The sequence below is a fragment of the Astatotilapia calliptera genome, chromosome 9 (genome assembly GCF_964374335.1).
Source record: "Astatotilapia calliptera chromosome 9, fAstCal68.1, whole genome shotgun sequence".
NCBI lineage: Eukaryota > Metazoa > Chordata > Actinopteri > Cichliformes > Cichlidae > Astatotilapia > Astatotilapia calliptera.
The window spans coordinates 9,829,750-9,848,920 of NC_137430.1; the positions used below are offsets into that span (position 1 = coordinate 9,829,750).

General features: G+C 41.8%; 1 protein-coding gene across 1 annotated transcript; it reads left to right on the top strand.

The window, feature by feature from the left end:
* Nucleotides 1–60: 60 nt before the first annotated feature.
* Nucleotides 61–18,700, top strand: LOC113028876 (leukocyte elastase inhibitor-like). The gene is made up of 11 exons (XM_026179306.2): nucleotides 61–243; nucleotides 361–387; nucleotides 1,098–1,279; nucleotides 13,506–13,691; nucleotides 14,185–14,325; nucleotides 15,140–15,257; nucleotides 17,147–17,289; nucleotides 17,670–17,747; nucleotides 17,893–17,982; nucleotides 18,054–18,234; nucleotides 18,362–18,700. The coding sequence occupies exons 3-11, from the start codon at nucleotides 1,103–1,105 to the stop codon at nucleotides 18,586–18,588; spliced, it is 1,341 nt and encodes a 446-aa protein (XP_026035091.2). The 5' UTR covers nucleotides 61–243; nucleotides 361–387; nucleotides 1,098–1,102; the 3' UTR covers nucleotides 18,589–18,700.
* Nucleotides 18,701–19,171: the final 471 nt, after the last annotated feature.

Consider the following 19,171-nt stretch of genomic DNA (forward strand, 5'->3'; position numbering starts at 1 on the left):
TTTCTGTATGAGTTTTTTCTTTTCAGGGTAACTTGAGGAAACGGGTCCAAGACACACCCATTGGCACTAGATGTGCACCCATCAGGGTGGGTGCATGTTTCACTAATGGGTGTGAGCTCTTAATCATTTCTCAAGCTGAAGCCACCTACATGAGCCTGGGTGTGTCAGAGAAGGCTTAAAAACTGCGTCATTTAACTGAAACAGTCTGGATCATTCCTTGAGTCAGAGGAAGATTTTATGTCAGTAAGTAGAGGATGTCAATCATTGTTACTGGAGCGTGAGGATAAGAAAGGTAACAGAGAAAGGTAACGGTCAGACTTTACGCGACTAACAGCTCTTCTTTCATACCTTCTGATACAGTTTATCGGGATCAACAGAGATTTAAAGGTAAGTGAAGAGATCATGAGGAAAATAAGTTTTGTCCAAAGTCATTGACAAAAACTTTGGGAATGGTGCAAATTTTGTGTTTCATACATGTTCCCTTTTTATTCAGCTTATTCTCTACATGTTTCTGATGGAGAATCATAAACATTTCATAAGTTTCTTTTATTGGGAAACAAATCAAATGTGACCCTTCTTATCTTCTGAAATTCTTCCTGGCACAAGCGTCTGGGCTATATCCTGACTGATGAGGACCCATCCCTGCCTCATCACTGCACTTTTAAGGATTGATCATAGATTATAGATCAGACTAAGATCTAAAGAGTTTCCTGGATCCAAAATATTAATTTGATTATCTCCAAGCTGCATTGTTATCACTTTGCCTTTTGCGTCATCACACTGGAAAACACACAGATTGCCACCAAATTGCTCCTGGATTGTTGGTTTTTGAGGACATTCCTTAAACAGATCACAATCAGGCAGGATTTTGCCCAGAAGCTAAAATTCAGGATACCAGGAAGAAATGCAGAATTTATAAAGAAGTGTCTGTTCTTTAAATGCTGTGCATACATTTGCTGTAAGTCTTTGAACTTTATTAAAAGCTTGATTGTTTATTACTATATAAAAAATAGTGGCAGAAAAAAGTGGCAACCTGTATCAACACGTTGATATATGACATCAGTTTAATATTTATTTATTTATTTATTTATTTTTAGATACAATGGCATCATCAGTCCCTGTATCCAAAGCTAGCACTGCCTTCTCTCTGGCTATGCTCAAAATGTTGAGTGAGGAGGACAGCACTGGAAACATCTTCTACTCTGGTCTCAGCGTCTCTGCAGCCCTCGCCATGCTGATGCTGGGGGCGAGGGGCAGCACAGCCACACAGATGTCAGAGGTAGAATATGCACATGTTGTAAAATACATACATGTTGTGGCACCCATTGGGATCAGAGCGTCTGCTTTCAAATATTATGGGAAGTGTGTGTGAATCTGTCTCATCAAGATAAAAAGAGGAAGGTGTGGTTTCAGGTGTTCGGGTAACTGAGTGCACAGTACAGTGATGTATGAAGGATTTAAAGGAGAGTAAAAGCAGGTTATTTTGTATTGAAAGGAGATAATAATAGGAGATCACAAATATATTTTAATACATTTTTATAATGGGGATAATGGGAAGGTTTGAGGAGGGTTTCTAGTGGAATTTTTTTTAACCCAGCAGGCAGAGTGGGGTGTGACAGGAGAAAGTGTCTGTGCAGGCATTCATTACTCACTTGGTTTCCCAGTGTCAGCAAAACAGGTAGGGAATGCTTGTGTTGGCTGAGGTTCAGGAAAGGAATAATGAATTCCACTGCACTGTGAAGCATGACATCAAACAGGAGACTTTGAATTTCAGTCAGGACAAGTTCCCGATTAGCTACTGGAATTAGACAAGAACAAGCCCAGGCAGGCTTTTTTTTCCCCTGTTAGTGTTTGCGACTTAAACACAAGTTGATATGGACAAAAAAATTGACAAACATAAAATATAATTGTTAACTTCTCAACCAAAGTTGTTAAACTATAATACATTTTCAACCTTTATGTTTTTTACTGTGTAAATGACAAAAATGATCAGCCTTTACCCTGCCCTGCTTTACACTACGTCCCATTTTTCTTTTTCATATTTTTATTGAGAGACAAGTGTACAGTGGTTTACAATGACAATACAATCTGTTCCCCTCACATATTTTTTTAGTTTTTCTTACATGAACAGATACGATAACACACACACACACACACACACACACACACACACACGCACACACACACACACACACACACACACACACTTAAATAAACAAACAAAACAAAACCTAATAAGAAACCCAAAACAAACACAAACAACAAACCCCAAAACAAACACAAAAAAAAAAAAAGGGGGGGGGGGGGGGGGGGAAGAGATATGATATTAATCAGCAGGTAGAGCATTTAATGACTTGCAATAGTCTACGAAGGGGCCCCAGATACGATAAAATTCTCTGTATTTGCCCTTCGCCACAAGGCCTATCTTTTGCAATTTAAGAAATGACATCACATCTCTAAACCAAAAAGAAACTGAAGGTGGCTTTGAAGATTTCCAAAGGAGTAAGATGCAACGTCTAGCCAAAAGTGATGTAAAGGCTAAAATTTTGAAATGTGTAGGGTCGGTTAGACCAGTGTTGACTGGAAGCCCAAAAACAGCTAGAAAAGGGTCCATGCAGATTTGGGTCCCAAGAGCCTTGGAAAGAATAACTGAATACTGACTCCAGAAGCCATGGAGTCTTGGGCACAGAAAGAACATATGGCCTAGGTCACATGGGGTGGCATGACATCTCTCACACTGATCCATCACTTGTGGGTAAATCTCAGACAGACGAGACTTTGAATAGTAAACCCTGTACAACACCTTGAACTGGATAAGTTGTAACCTGGCACAGGACGTACTATAACGGACATTGGATACTGCTTTCTCCCATTGCTGATCCGAAAAAATTACTCCTAACTCCCGCTCCCAAGCCCCCCTAATTTTAGCAACTGAATGGACATTTAAATCCATAAGTTGTTCATATATTAAAGATATAATTGAATTCTTATTGGGTTTAAGGGATAAGAATTCCTCCCATGGTTGGACATTAGGAAGAAGAGGGTAGGAGGGGAAGAGAGCAGAAGTGCAATGCCGTGCCTGAAAATAACGGAATAGATTGGTAGCCGGAAGATTTGTTTCTGAACACAGGTCTAAAAAAGTTAAGAAAGTGCCATCTTTATAGAGATCCTTAAAGGTATTAATACCATGATGCTTCCACTGTACATAGGTACCATCAATGAGGCCAGGAGTAAACAGATGGTTCTGCGTGATGGGCATGTGTACTGACGCAGAGATGTACTTAAAATGACTCCTGAGTTGTGACCAGACCCTTAGACTAGACTGTACCACGGGATTTTGGGTGAAATGAGAAGGCTTAAGTGGTAGTGGAGAGAACAATAAAGCTTCTAAGGATGAGGAAGTGCACAACAGGCGCTCCAGTTTACACCACAGCAGTTCTTGAGATTGAAGCTAATGGGTCAATTTGTGAATATGAGAGGACCAATAGTAAAATAAAAAGTTAGGCAAGGCAAGACCACCATCAAACATCAGTCTCTGCAATAATGATTTCCTCACCCTGGGGTGTTTCCCTCCCCACAAAAACGATGTAACTAGCTGGTCTAACTTTTTGAAAAAAGCTTTAGGTAAAAATATAGGAATATTCTGAAACAGAAATAACAATCGAGGCAAAATGTTCATCTTTACAGCATTGATCTGACCAATTAGTGACAAAGGTAGTGAATTCCATCTCTGAAAATCTGATTGAATTTGAGTCATTAAAGGGGAGAAATTGGAAGAGTATAAAGAAGACAAAGTACGAGTCACGTTAACTCCCAAATATTTAAAGCCGGCAGGGCTAAGTCTAAAAGGAATGTCAGATTGTTTAAGTGTAAGACTTAAAGAATTTATGGGGAAACATTCACTTTTAAGAAGATTTATTTTGTAACCTGACAGAGAGCCGAACTTGTTTAATAGAGACACAATCGATGGTATGCTAGATAAGGGAGCAGAAACATATAGAAGCAGGTCATCTGCATACAAAGACAATTTTACGTCAAGGCCTGACCGGGAAATACCACGAAAATGAGGAAGGGCCTTCAAAGCTATAGATAGGGGTTCAATTACAATAGCAAAAAGTAGGTGGGACAGGGGGCAACCCTATCTCGTGCCGCGTGACAATGAGAAGTAGCCAGAGGAAACACCATTTGTCTATACACTGGCTTGGGGTGCCTTGTACAACAGTCGAATCCATGAAATGAATCTGTCCTTGAAACCAAATCTTTGTAAGACCGCAAAGAGAAAGCTCCACTCTACACGATCGAAAGCTTTCTCAGCATCAAGTGAGATAACTACTTCTGAATTAGTGGTCGAGTGTTGGGAAAGAATGACATTCAAAAGCGTGCGGACATTAAAGAACAGCTGGCGGCCTTTAATAAAGCCATTCTGTTCATCTGAAATAATAGTAGGAAGAACCTTTTCAAGGCGAATTGCTAAAATTTTAGCCAAGACTTTAACATCAACATTCAGCAGTGAAATAGGCCTATACGAGGTGCAAGACGTAGGATCCTTACCCTTCTTTAAGAGAACAGTAATTAGTGCTTGAGACAATGTAGGGGGCAATAGACCACGTTCAAAAGATTCATTATACACTGAAAGAAGTAGTGGGGCTAACTTGTCTATAAATGTTTTTAAAAATTCAACTGAAAACGCGTCAGGTCCTGGTGCCTTACTATTGTGCATGGTCTTGATTGCATGCACAATTTCATCCAACCTAAAAGGGGCATCTAATTGTTCAGCTATAACAGGATCGACAGTGGGCATTATAAGACCGTTAAAAAAAGAATCCATCTCAGAGGCGTCAGCAGCAGATTCAGATTCATATAGGGAGGAATAATACGTCTTAAACACCTCATTTACTTCCTTTGAATCAGAGACCAAGTTGCCTGCCGCATCTTTAATTTGAGAAATTAATCGAGAAGAGGCCTGACGTTTTAACTGATGGGCCAAAAGCCTTCTGGGCTTATCACCATGTTCATAATAAGTCGCACGCGCACGAAGTAAAAGACGTTCAGCATCTGCCGTAGAAAGTAAATCAAATTCGGTCTGCAAGTCAAGTCGTCTTTTATGCAAATCAGGAGTGGGACTGTCAACAACCTGTCTATCTATGTCACAAATTCGTGTAGTCAAAGTTTGAAGTTTGGCTTTGTGGCTTTTAGTGGAATGGGCAGAGAAAGAAATTATTTGCCCGCGCACATATGCCTTGAGAGATTCCCAAAGCAATGACCTCATAACAGTATCGCTGTCGTTAAACACCATAAATTCATCAATTGCAGATTTGATAATGGTAACAAACCCCTCATCCGAAAGCAACAAAGAGTTAAATCTCCAGGGTGAGGAAAAAGAGGACTGGGCTATGAGCTTGATGTCAACGCTAAGTGGTGCGTGATCGGAAATGACAATAGGATGATACGTAGATGACAGTACTTTTGGAATAAGGGAACCGTCCACAAAAAAATAATCAATCCGCGAAAAGGACTGATGTACCTGAGAAAAGAAAGAGTACGCTCTGGTGGTAGGGTTAGAAAACCTCCAGGGATCTACAAAACCATTCTGAAACATAAACTCCGAAATAGACTTGGACATAGAGGATTGGGTCAGGGTCCGAGGATTCGAGCGATCTAAGGCAGGATCAATAACACAGTTTAAGTCACCACCCAATATCAAAAGATGAGTATCAAGGGAAGGGAGACTACTCAAAAATAGCATCATCTGTAAAACCTGGATTATCAAAATTTGGCGCATACACATTGACTAAGAGGACGGGTACATTGTACATGGTGCCTACAACAACCAAATATCCCCCGTTTTTGTCAGCTTTAATCTCAGAGGCTGTAAACTGTACCCTTCTGTTTATTAAGATCGCCACCCCCCTGGCTTTTGAATTAAACATTGAATGGAAAGTATGACCCACCCATGGGCACCTGAGCCTAAGATGATCCCGATTTCGCAAATGGGTCTCTTGCAAAAACATTACATCACTCTTTAAACGTTTAAGAGGCGAGAATATTTTAGATCATTTAATTGGGCTATTCATACCTTTGACATTCCTCTTTTTTTTCTTTTTTTTTTTTTTTTGCCTGTCCCATTTGGTTCTTTAGCCATCAGAATTGTTGTCTGAAGACCAACAAGGATACCCAATGGATTTAGTTTGCCAAATGGATCATCGTGGCATTGCCGTATTGGTCCATTTGGTCGATCTTTGTTTTTATTATTTATTATATTTTATTTTCAGATGTTACAGACGGGACAGACATGAGTGAGGGATAGGAAAGGGAGAAAGAAAGAGGAAGGAAAGGGAAAACAGAAGGGGAGAGGGACAGTGAGAAAGGGGGGGAGAAAAAAAAATAAAAATCTCCTGGATCACCTGTTGAGAGAAAAATAGAAAACAAGCAAAAAAAAACAAAGCAACATACTAAACACAACACCATCGCATTAATCTAGCTAAGTGTAAACAGCAGTAAATACTAAATATTCAATGTTGTTGTGCAGCACGCAGGACAGATGTGCTTCGAAGTAGCGGCCAAGAAAGGTGTAATTTGGGTCTACGAGCAGTGAACACCCGTGTGCATACCTGTGTGGATCAGCGCGCTTGTATTCCGAAGGTTTCTCCATGTAACGATCTGCTAGGGAGTGTGGGGGGGCCACAGCCCCGTCCTCCAGGGTGTGAAGCGGGTATGGAGGAGATCAAAACTCCAGACATCCAGAGGCCCCCAGAACACAAGAGACCATGGAAGACCAACAGAGGGGCAGCCGCGCCACTGTTCCAGTAAGAGCTGAGGAGAGTCCCAGATGAGGGTTCACTCAGCAGCCGCGGAGCAGAAGCCAGGGGGAGTTGCAGTGACGCGCCCGTGAGCTCCGCCGGCCCCCAGCTGTGCCTGAGTGACCGAGCCCCAGGCCGAGAGGCCGGGGGCACCCCACCTCCGAAGGGGCCCGAGCGAGCCCCAGGCTCCAGGCCCCGATAAGCGGCCGCCAAGGAGTGAGCCGGTGTGTACCCGGACGCCCACCCCCAGACACAAAGAACCACCAACGCACCGACACCTGAGGGAGTCCGCCACCGGCAGGGGAAGTGGTGGTGGGTGGAGATAGGCCTCCAAACCTTGGAGGGCCTGAGATGTCCCCAAAGAGGTGGCGTCTGATACCCAACCTGACATATAGACACAGACATACAGGCACACACAGACACAAACATCCATTCCCACCCTCATGCTCTCATGTGCACTTACTCCACACTCAACCAACGTGGAGACAGACATAAAGAGACGCTGTACACACGATCACACTCCCCAAGCGTACTCTACAAACCGGGTCTAGGTACCCTTGCCCCTGGAGGGGGGAACTGCACCCAGACCCAGGTGGTGTTACCCTTTTCCCTGCGGTGGGGAGAGGCAGACCACGCCGACTCCGTAGCAGCAGGGAGGCCCCACACCCCAGACCGCAGTCGGACGGCCAACTCCTCTTAGCCCTCCCGCTCCAGCAGGCCGCAGAGAACGGGGGTGGGAGAAGACTCCAAACCTCCCTCCACCCGCTCATTGTAGTGTTGATGCATGTGTGTTCTAAGGTGCAATCTTCAACTGGTGGGGGAGATGGTCACATCTTGCAGGAGCTCTCCTCTCTTCAGGAACTCTCTCTGCAGGAGGGGGAGATACAGGAGAGGTGGAGGAAGATCTCAGCCTGGGCGTTTACTGTCTTATGTAGTCTGGAAGATGAGTGGATGGTGGGGTGGGTGCAGTTTTCTCTGTGGTGGGGTTGGGTGGACTGTCCCGGGCTCTGTGGGGCCGGGGGGCGCTGCTGCACTGGGCCTCGGTCTGGATGGGCCTGGGCCCCCTTTCCCTGGCGGGTCGCGGAGTATGGGAGTGCCTACTGGGGTCAGCGGGGGAGCTGGCCCCAGGGAGGGGTTACCTGCCCCTCCCTTCCTTCCCTCCCCATCTCCAGCTGCCTCCCTCTTCCAGCTCCACCACAACCACCCACACATGCAGGGCCTTGGAGTAGGGGTATGTCACCAGGGTGCAGAGGAGGCTACCCCCCCCCCCCCCCCCCCCCCGTCCCCTTCTGGCTGCCTCTGCCTCAATTTTATCCCACAACTTAGACATTCACATTATTCACACTCTCATTACACATACATATAGGATCTTGGGGGTGGGCACAATCACGGAGTCCAAATTACCATCAGGGTGTACACCTCACCCCTGGCGTCGTTGCCCACCTCTCAATTTTAAATACACTTAGACATTAAGGGCTATCAGGAGGGACTATGCGCTTACCTGCTGCTCCCTGGCAGGTAGCTCCATGCCCTCCTGGGTTTTAATTGTACCTTTGACATTCCAAGTTAAAAATCTAATACCACTATTGCCTAAGGACTGACCTGAAGTACTGGTCATTGCAGAAAGATAAAAGAGAAAATACTTATTTCTTCACCCCCAAAGAAAGAACAAGTGGGAAAAACACACTCACACAAACACACAACGCAAACCCACAACAACAGAAGTACAGCTTCAGAATAAAAATAATAATAACACGTCAAATGCACCCTCCCGCCTCCCCCCTGCACAGCAAAAGCCCCCATCCCCAAACGATGGAGACGGCAGTGCACGCTCCCACCCGGAGCAATCTGAACAAAAACGCTCCCGACTACGAAACGAACCGTGTCAAACCAAAGCTCCAACAGAGTCATTTCTCAATAGATTAAAAGGCACAAATAAAATAAAAATAACCCAATTATACTTTACTATTAGACAGGTAAAACAAAACAAGTGTTTGGCAGAGTAACAAACTTAGCTTACCACAATGATGTTTGGATTTGGATCATGCGCTATTTCAAACAAACAAACATTGTCCCGCTATATTTTTTATCGCGTGGTTATTGTCTTAATATATTCCTTGGCCTCATCTGGCGAGACGAAGTCGCGCTGCATTCCTTGATAAGTGATCTGTAGTCTTGCCGGATAGAGGATCCCAAATCGGACTCCCTGGATGCCGCGAAGCTGGCGACGGACCTCATTGAAAGCCGCACGGGCCCGCGCTGTCTTAGCGGTGTGGTCGGGGAACACAGAAATGGTCATATTATTTATCTGCACCCTCTGCAGCTCCCTGGCCTTCTGGAGAATCCTAGCACAGTCAGCGTAATAGTGCAGCTTCACAACCATAGCACGGGGGCGTTCACCGGTGTTAGGTTTGGGGGCCAAAGTTCGGTGGGCTCTGTCTACAAGCGGCTCCTTCCCAAGCTGAAATGCCTCCATCAACAGCACGGACACATCTGTAGCGGACAGGACGTTCTCCTCTGGCACACCAACAATGCGTATATTATTGCGGCGAGACCTGGACTCCAAATCCTCGCATTTATTCTCCAATTTGGCCAACTCCTTTGACATCGCATCCACTTTGGCTTGGAGGTGGACAATATCATCCGTGCATGTGGAGAGAGACTGTTCCATCTCCATAACTGTGCTTCTGAGGCCAGCGAATTCCTGCCGCATGGTAGTTATATCTGAGGAAAGGTCCGTTTTTAGTTGCTGTATGTCGGACCTGATAGACGTGAGATTCTCCGCAAACGCTGTCGTCAGTTCCTTTTTAAACAGTGCTGAAATTTCTTCACTAAGTTCAGAGAGGAGTTCAGCCTTCGTGAATTTTTCCGTATCGACAAGCGGCGTGTCGGGTGACCCAGGCAGTGGCGAAGTTTTACCACGAGGCGGGGATGCAGTGTTAGCAGCAGGCCGCAAGTTTGGCTGAGAGGTGCTTGCGCTCTTATTAACCTTACGCGACATTGTAAACACAAAAAGCAAAAACAGTCTTGTCTCGGAACTAAACAAAAAGAAAAAACCCGTCAAAATGTGCCTGGAAATGCTAGATAATAACTAGACTCTGCAGGAGCTACGCTCGGTGCGACCTACGCCATAGTCACATAAACCGGAAGTCCCACTACATCCCATTTTTAAGCTCAACATTCTTGTTTGAATATTTTAATATTATCTGTAGTAACAACTCGGCATTATAAGGTAAATGAGTTTCAACCATTTCGACAAGTTTACTTATCTTAATGAATTAAGCTCATTCTATTTTGCCTAGGTTGCTGTTTTAGTTCAGTGTTTCTTAGATCTCTTTGTTTCATCACCCTCTCTGTTTAAGTCTCCCTCCTAGGTTTGTCATGTTGAGTCTGCGTGTCTTAACTTGTCGTGTTTCTTGTCTGCATGTCCTGTGTTGTCAAGTTCGTGTCATATCTCCATCCTGTTATGTTTCCTGTTTTATTTTGAAGAGATCGGGTGTCCCATGTTCATTGTGTTTAGTTTCACTTCCCGTGTGGCATCATTATATTCATTCTAATCAGCTGTTTCCCCGTGTGTTTCCGCTTCCCCTGATCACCTCCTGTGTGCACTTAATGGCTGTATCCCAATTCAAGGTCTGCAGCCTTAAAGTACGCAGCCTCAACGATCCTCAAGGGCCGCATACTTAAAGACCACTAAGGCCGGAAGTGCGAGGCTTGTGAAATGGGATGGTCTAGCCGCCGTTGCGCTGCCCAGGTTGCCTAGCAACCATGATACTAACAGCTGGAAACGTGTCATACAACTTTGTTTGACAGAAATGAAGGAGAAAATCTTTTGTTCATTTGTTTGTTTGTTTCTACAAGAGCTTTGATCATTCTCTGTAAGATTAAGCTCAGCTATTGAACGGCGTATATTTTAAAGTAAAGGCTTTAAAACCAAGTTAGTACAAACGTCACTAATGTTACATAACTTTGCCGACATGTGGCCAACAGTAATGTTTTAATGTTCTTCATTATTAAACATCTGCACATAAATAAGTGACATAATATTCAGTACTTAAAGTCTACTCTTCGGCCGCCCCTCATCCGCCGTTTTTTTCGGCAAAATTATCCATACCCACCGCCGCGTTATGCATTCTGGGATATGTTGGGCCACGAAGTCTACACCGCCACGTCCTTAAAATTCAGGGAAATGACGGACGCATTTGAGGGCCGCATTTCGAGCAGCCTTCGAATTGGGACAGCCTTGGTCGCGTCGCGGTGACGTAATCGGCCTTAAAATGCGGCCTTTAAGGCTGCAGACCCTGAATTGGGATACAGCCAATCTGTGCGCTTTCATGCCTCATCCACTTTTAAAGGTTTTTCATGTTTATTTTCTCCACGTCACATTTTTTTATGTTTAGGATATTTTGTGTTTTCTTTCTAGTTTTCCCCGGTTCAGGTTATTGTTTAGCTTTGAATTGATTTCGCCTTTTTATTTTTGTACTGCTTAATCAGCCATAATAAATGGCGCTTTTTCTGTTAGAATCAAGTTTTGTTTTTGCGTGTCTGCATTTGGATTCTCCTCCTCACTCCACACAGTCAGCTTCCGCCCAACTGTGACAATAATATATAATGTTCCACATAGAGAAACAATATATATTTTTACAGCCTTGTACTCCTTAGTAACATTTAAAGGCAGAGGTTTTACTCATAATGATATATTTCTACTGCACAGTGCTGCTATTTACTGAAGAAGTGAACTGTAATTCAATTCAATTCAATTTTATTTATATAGCACCAAATCACAACAAAAGTCGCCTCAAGGTGCTTCATAGATACAGAGAAAAACCCAACAATCATATGACCCCCTATGAGCAAGCACTTTGGCGACAGTGGGAAGGAAAAACTCCCTTTTAACAGGAAGAAACCTCCGGCAGAACCAGGCTCAGGGAGGGGCGGGGCCATCTGCTGCGACTGGTTGGGGTGAGAGAAGGAAGACAGGATAAAGACATGCTGTGGAAGAGAGACAGAGGTTAATAACAGATATGATTCAATGCAGAGAGGTCTATTAATACATAGTGAGTGAGAAAGGTGACTGGAAAGGAAAAACTCAATGCATCATGGGAATCCCCGGCAGCCTATGTCTATTGCAGCATAACTAAGGGAGGATTCAGGGTCACCTGCTCCAGCCCTAACTATATGCTTTAGCAAAAAGGAAAGTTTTAAGCCTAATTTTGAAAGTAGAGATAGTTTCTGTCTCCCGAATCCAAACTGGAAGCTGGTTCCACAGAAGAGGGGCATTAAAACTGAAGGCTCTCCCTCCTATTCTACTTTTAAATACTCTAGGAACAACAAGTAGGCCTGCAGAGCGAGAGCGAAGTGCTCTAATAGGGTGATATGGTACTATACGACTGCAAGGTTCCTCACAGCGTTACTGGAGGCCAAGGTAACACCATCCAGAGTAAGAATCTGGTTAGATACCATATTTCTAAGATTTTCAGGGCTGAGTACAATAACCTCAGTTTGATCTGAATTAAGAAGCAGAAAGTTAGCAGCCATCCAGGTCTTTATGTCTTTAAGACATTCCTGCAGTTTAACTAATTGGTGTGTGCTACCTGGCTTCATGGATAGATAGAGCTGGGTGTCATCTGCATAGCAGTGAAAATTTATGCTATGTCTTCTAATGATGCTGCCTGAGGGAAGCATGTATAATGTAAACAGAATTGGTCCTAGCACTGAACCCTGTGGAACTCCATAATTAACCTCAGTGTGTGAAGAGGACTCTCCATTTACATGTACAAATTGGAGTCTATAAGATAGATATGATACAAACCAAACTGTACACTGGTAAACTGTTACAGTATTGGTCCGTGCAACCGACAAAAGAAACAAAGCCCCCCCCCAAAAAAACAAACAAAACAAAACAAACAAACAAACAAAACTGCTGATGGTTATACAGGAGTATGGATTACAGAATGATTACATCAATCATGTCATTTCACTACATATCTGGCAAACAGATCATGATTTGTGTACAAAGGCTGGTTTTGCTCCTATCAGTATTATATGTGGAATATAAGTAGATATTGAAAGTGCAAATAAAAGCAGATGATCTTTGCCAAAGCAAGGGGAAAATTTGTGGCTTTAATAACAGTAGTCGTTAATATTTTACCACAGAATAAAGCCCAGAAACCCAATATTACAATAATAAGCTATTATGGTGATTCAGCTAAACCATTTAGACAAAGCTTCACAGTTCAAATGGAAATAAACTAAAAACTGTTGCAAAATAAACCAGAGAGTTTCTCAAGACAAGAAATGGGATATTCTTCAATGGCCAAGTCTGTGATCACATAGCTTGTTAAGTATGTGTCAACGTCCAGTACAATACTGTATGAATATAATAATGTATTTCTACCTGAGAGTTTTTGGTTTGGTGCAGAATATGTACATGCATGGCATCTAGGCTGCCGAATACTTTCATTGCCATATATAACATAGAGGAGAGGTGAAATGTGTCCATAACCCTCCATATTTCTTTAACCTTAAATTTGAGACTTTTTGTCATGTGGATTTATTTTTTTATTTCCAAAAGGGAAGCAGGTCACCACAGAATGTCTGCTCAAACATATTTATATCCAAATAACATGTGTAATGCATGCATGCATTCACATATTCACACACAAACAAACTATGAAAATGTCAACAGTGATTCCTCCCTCACAGGTCCTCGGCTTTACTGAGGTTGAAAAACTAAAGCCGGCAGAAGAGAAACCGACACAAACACAGTCAGAAACGTCGTCGTCGCTACAGACGCCAATGCAGACCCTGATGCAGACACGGATGCAGACGCGGACGCAGATGCAGACGCAGATTCAGCAGCAAACCAGACTGCCGGGCTACCTGCGCAAGGTGGTAACAAAGCGAATAACTGTGATCTGACAGGGAAATTCAAGGTTTTAGCTCCAGAGTATCTCACACCAAACTTCCCACCACATATATCCAACACATAGCTAACACCTTAAAACAGAATTAGTAGAAAGCAGATTTATGCAGCAGGTGAAAAGTTCAGTGTCAACAAAAGCGTAACATCATACATGTTCTAAATGTTTAACATATTTGAGCGTTTGTTGCGTCTGTTTGTCCTTTTTCTGTATTCTTTCCAAAAGATGCAGGAGGCCTTGTAAATACAGATTACTACTGAGCTCTTCAGTTCCTTAAGACTTTGAATCCAATCATTCAGTGGATGTTAGTGATGAGAAAGCTATTACCAAATGAAAATAAACTAACATTGATACATTCAAAAAGGCCAATGCAGAGTTATGTTAGCCATATTAACTGTCTTTCATCTGTCTTTTGTTCATCGTGGCTTTATAACACGTAAGTCTTCTCTGGCTGTTCACAGTGTCTGAAACCCCAGACCGACGAGGACGATGTCCACGCCAAGTTTGCCAAACTACTAACTGATCTGAACAAGGCTGATGCTCCATACTCCCTCAGTCTTGCCAACAGACTTTACGGGGATCGGTCCTACACGTTTCTCGAGGTGTGAGAGGAAACCTGTTGTTACTTAGACTTACAATAAATGACTAACCTGTGCAGTGAGCCCTGTTATAAGTCATGAGACCAAAGCTGTGCACGTTTCTCCCTGCTCCCTGGATTTTCACTTACACAAAGTTTAGGACAGTAATGCTAATTTAATACCATGAAGTTGGCTACATCTAGTCAGTAGTAGTGGTAGTACAAGTTCACTGTATTTACTGGAAACATTTCACAAGAATATGTTCTATGATAAAAAACAGACAAGTCTTCATAAAACACAGCAATAAAATAGAAACATTTGCATTAAAACTAAATAACACAAAAACAGTAAAACTGAAAAAATAGAACTAAACAGATAAAACTAAAATGAAATATAATCATTTTACAGTTTTATTTATTTACAGTTCATAACAAGAGACAAGGCACCATTTCTCTCCTTTGTGTTCCAGTCATCACAGCAGATTAAACTTTTAAAACATTTGCAAATAGTATAAAGAAATATATAAAGAAGTAAAACAATAATTTATTAATACTTAGAAATACTAAAATGTACATTTGTCAGCAAAAACTGCTGCCATCTGAACCGAAACGTTACAAACCAGCTTACCCACAATCTGTGTATTTTTCTATGCTGGCTACTTAAATTGGCATCCAACAAGCTATTTGCTTTAATCTTTTATTAGACAAAGGCTGACTGGTTAGTTCAAGCTTCAACTGCATCCAAAGGACTGAAAATGTTTTAACACAGTGACTGAACTTGATTGAAGTCTCCGTAGTTTGTTGAATCTGTTTCGAGTGACTTATTTCCACAATTCCAGGAATTTTTAAAAGGCACCAAAAAGCATTACAACGCTGAGCTCGAGTCTGTGGACTTCAAAGGAAATGCAGAGGAGGCCAGGGTCCACATCAACAGCTGGGTGGAGAAGCAGACACAAGGTAAGCATAATGTAACTTTAAATGATCTCCACTGTAAATCCTTGGGGATCAGTTGTGTTGTGTTCAGTTGAGACATTATTACCGGATTGTCCACCGTCCACATTATTTTCTGTTTCCAGTTCTTCCAGTCTAATTTCTATTCAGTATTAAGCAGCACTATCTCTGGGTTTTACTGTTTGGTTTCATGCTATTAATAAAACCATCACAGCAGTATGTTGCTGTAAATAGCAGGCCAATTCTTCTATTCTTATTATATTATGTGATGGGTACTTCTACTTTGATCACTTGTGTCTTTAACATATTTTTATTTTTCAGGCCCATTTAGGATTGGCTGCTATTGATTCTATATCTTTATATTATCTTAAGTGCAGCAGGAAATTCATTCATTGTTTTTATAAAAGCGCGATACAAATACAGGCCATTTATAAATCTACCATCTATAATAATAGGATACAAGGACTTTCTATGAGGGTTATAGGACTGTGGTGCCACCTGCTGGAAATGAGACATCTTAATCCCAGTTGAAAGAAGACATTATTTTTGTAGGAGCCATTTTTGGGTTGATACCTTATGTTGCCGCTAGAGGTAACCTTTTTAAGTTTCTTTTTTTTAAACTTTATTTAACAAACAATGAGTATACAACATACGAACAGATGAAGTATACAAAACAACAGAACATGAACACAAAAAGCCAAGAGTAAAAGAAAAAGGTAACAATTATAAGAATACACATACATGTATTGTTTTGAGAGCCTTTGTGTTGGTGGAGTCTGATATTGATTGTATGTACATTTCCACATCCTTAAAATAATGACAGAAATATGGTGTTTTGTTAGTAAACTTACATTTATGGATAAAAAATGTAGCTAAAAGTATGAACAAATTCATCATAAAAAAAATTTCTCATACTTCTTGGGGAACTTAAACAAACAGAATAAAACATTTTCCCATCGTAAAGAAAACTCCCTTAAAATATGGACAATAACAAACCTGCTAAATTCCTTCCAGAATCTCTGTGTAAAAGAACAGTACCAAAAAAGATGCGTCACAGTTTCTGGATGATCCCCACAGAAAGTACAATTAGTATTTATGTCCCTTTTACATTTGACCATGTAGTGACTGGCTGGATAACATTTATGTAGAATTTTAAATGAGACTTCTTTCACCTTATTTACAATCAAATATTTATGGGGGACCATCCAGACTGTCTTCCACTTGATATCTGGAACATATCAGTTCCAATAAGATGTTATATATGGGAGAGAGACGATATCTTCTTGGAATAAACTACGTATTCTCTTATTGCTGTTACCAAGTTCCTGTGAAAAGCAGATTTTTCCTATTGGTGACTCAGCTGGATCGGGGAGAGTGACTGAGGTAGATATTGAGCTGTCAGTGTTTTTATATAACATTAAAGTCCCTGAGGGTGTGGCACCAAGCACCACTGAGGATTCCACCTTTTTAAGTTCCTGTATGGTAGGTTTATGTAAGGTATTTAAGGTGGACGCACGTAATCAGCGTCAGGTGTGTTGTTAATCATAAGAAGGCAAAACGTTTGTGACCGCTGCGCTTTTATCTTAAAATGTTTGGAACAAAGACCAAAAAGGACAAGATAAGTACTGCTGGAGTTATTGGACTGTTTAATTAATTCATGCATACCAGAAGCATCGCGTCACCCCCGCTAACAACCACCTCAGTGGCTTCAAGCCTACGCTTGAATTTTTGTTTTTTGTTCCCTGTTATACTGATCATAAAGCTTTTTCCCCCTTTTTTAAAATAAAAACCATCTTGCTGTTGCCCTGTTTTCTGATTTTATAGCTGAAGATGTTGTACAGTAACTAGTGCATCTTTGGTAATAGTTAATAGTTTTCATAAATTCTTTTTACCAGATAAAATCAAGGACTTGCTAAGCCAGGATGCAGTGGGTAGCCTGACGAAGCTGGTTCTCGTGAATGCCATTTACTTCAAGGGCAGCTGGAACACGCAGTTTAAGGAGGAGAAGACTGCTGATGCGCAGTTTCGACTGAACAAGGTAACAGTGCAGAAAGGCAGCATAGGATGGTGCAGTTATACTTTGATCTGTCATACTACAAACGAGCTGTGGACTTTGCTGAATGAGAACATAAAGCCTGGAGCTCTGAGGGGATAAAATCGTGCTTTTAGGACGATCACTTTCCAACTTTATGCAGTTATGCAATGCAGTTTATTATTCATGTAATATCCAATAAGTTCTCAAATAAATCTCAAACAACAGCACATCACAAACTTCGGCTAACAAGAACAAATTGTGTTGTGACGTGTGCTCTACATCCAAATCCACTCAATGGCTGGAATAAAACCATGACAGAACTTTTTGAGATCATTTTGAGACTAAACACAAAAAACATTTCTCTTGTCTCCCCTATTTTTCAGAACGACACTAAGCCGGTGAAGATGATGCAGCAGAAAAGTAAATTTCCTTTTGCGACCATTCCTGAGGCCAACTGCAAGGTAACATCCATCACTTTCAGCTTATTACAGGATTTCACCAGCATGATCTAAAACTTGTCTTTTACAAATATCAGCCTAAATTTCTAGATTAGGAAGTCAGATCATCTTTGATGGAGTAATAAATAAAAACAATGTTTCTGGACAGATTCTTGAGATGCCGTATAAAGGAAATGACCTCAGCATGCTCATATTCCTGCCTAATGACATAGAAGATGATACCACAGGCTTGGAAAAGGTAAGATGCACTTACCAGTACTTTAATGTCCAGTTTCAATCAGACAAGCTAGTGACACTGTATCCACACAGCTGGAGAAGGAGCTGACCTATCAGAACTTTGTGGACTGGACTCGCCCAGACATGATGAGCCCCAACGAGGTTGATGTCAAGCTCCCTCGATTTAAGATGGAGGAGAAGTATGACTTGGAGAAAATCCTGACCAACATGGGAATGGAGAACGCTTTTGACATCTACAAGAGAGACTTCTCTGGTGAGAAATATTGCACCAATGAGACACACTGAATCAATTATACAGTTATATTGAGAGCACAAAAACTGCAAAACATCATCTGGTAAAGAATAAAACACAACTGATTTCTGGGCTCTTCATCTACTAGGAATGTCTCCAGCAAATGACCTGATAGTGTCCAAAGTTGTCCACAAGGCTTTCGTGGATGTAAATGAAGAAGGAACTGAGGCTGCTGCTGCCACTGGGGTTGACATGGAAGTCCGCTCTATAACGATTCCCGCTGAGTTTGTTGCCGACCATCCCTTCATCTTCTTCATCCGACATAAACCCACCAAGAGCATTCTCTTTGTGGGCCGGTACTGCTCACCCGAGTAAACACGAGCTGACATTGACATGAATTAAACATAAAACATTATATACAGTATAAGATTTTGTAAGGTAAACCTAGTTCATACAAATGAAGTAAAGAAAAGTTATTAAAACAAAACGTGCCTTGCTGTTTATTCTTTCAGTGTCCCACAGTAGCACATTTCCTGCTAGGAAAATGTCAGAAGTCACATCATTTCTGTAAATTGGGAAGTAACTGTAATACATCAAGTCACCTCTGTCTCTTGTTACCAGGACTTTTAAAATGAATGGTACAACATGGAAAGAGGCCCTACACAAGAGTTTAGCTTTGAGCTCAATATGCGATGATCCTATCAGCCATGACATCTCTGACATGGGAAACCAGGGAATTTGATTAGAAAATGGTGAAGGATTTTCTTTTCAGTTAGAAACTGGATTTGTGTAACATGGTGGTGAAAAGCCCCCAAAGAAAGCAGCATATGATCAGTCGCTATATTGCATTTAATACAAACGTCCTTCGTGTATCCTTTGAATACAGAACAGATCATTTCTGATATCTATGAGTAAACCCAACGAGCACGTGTCCCAAAAGACCCCACAGTGTTTTTAT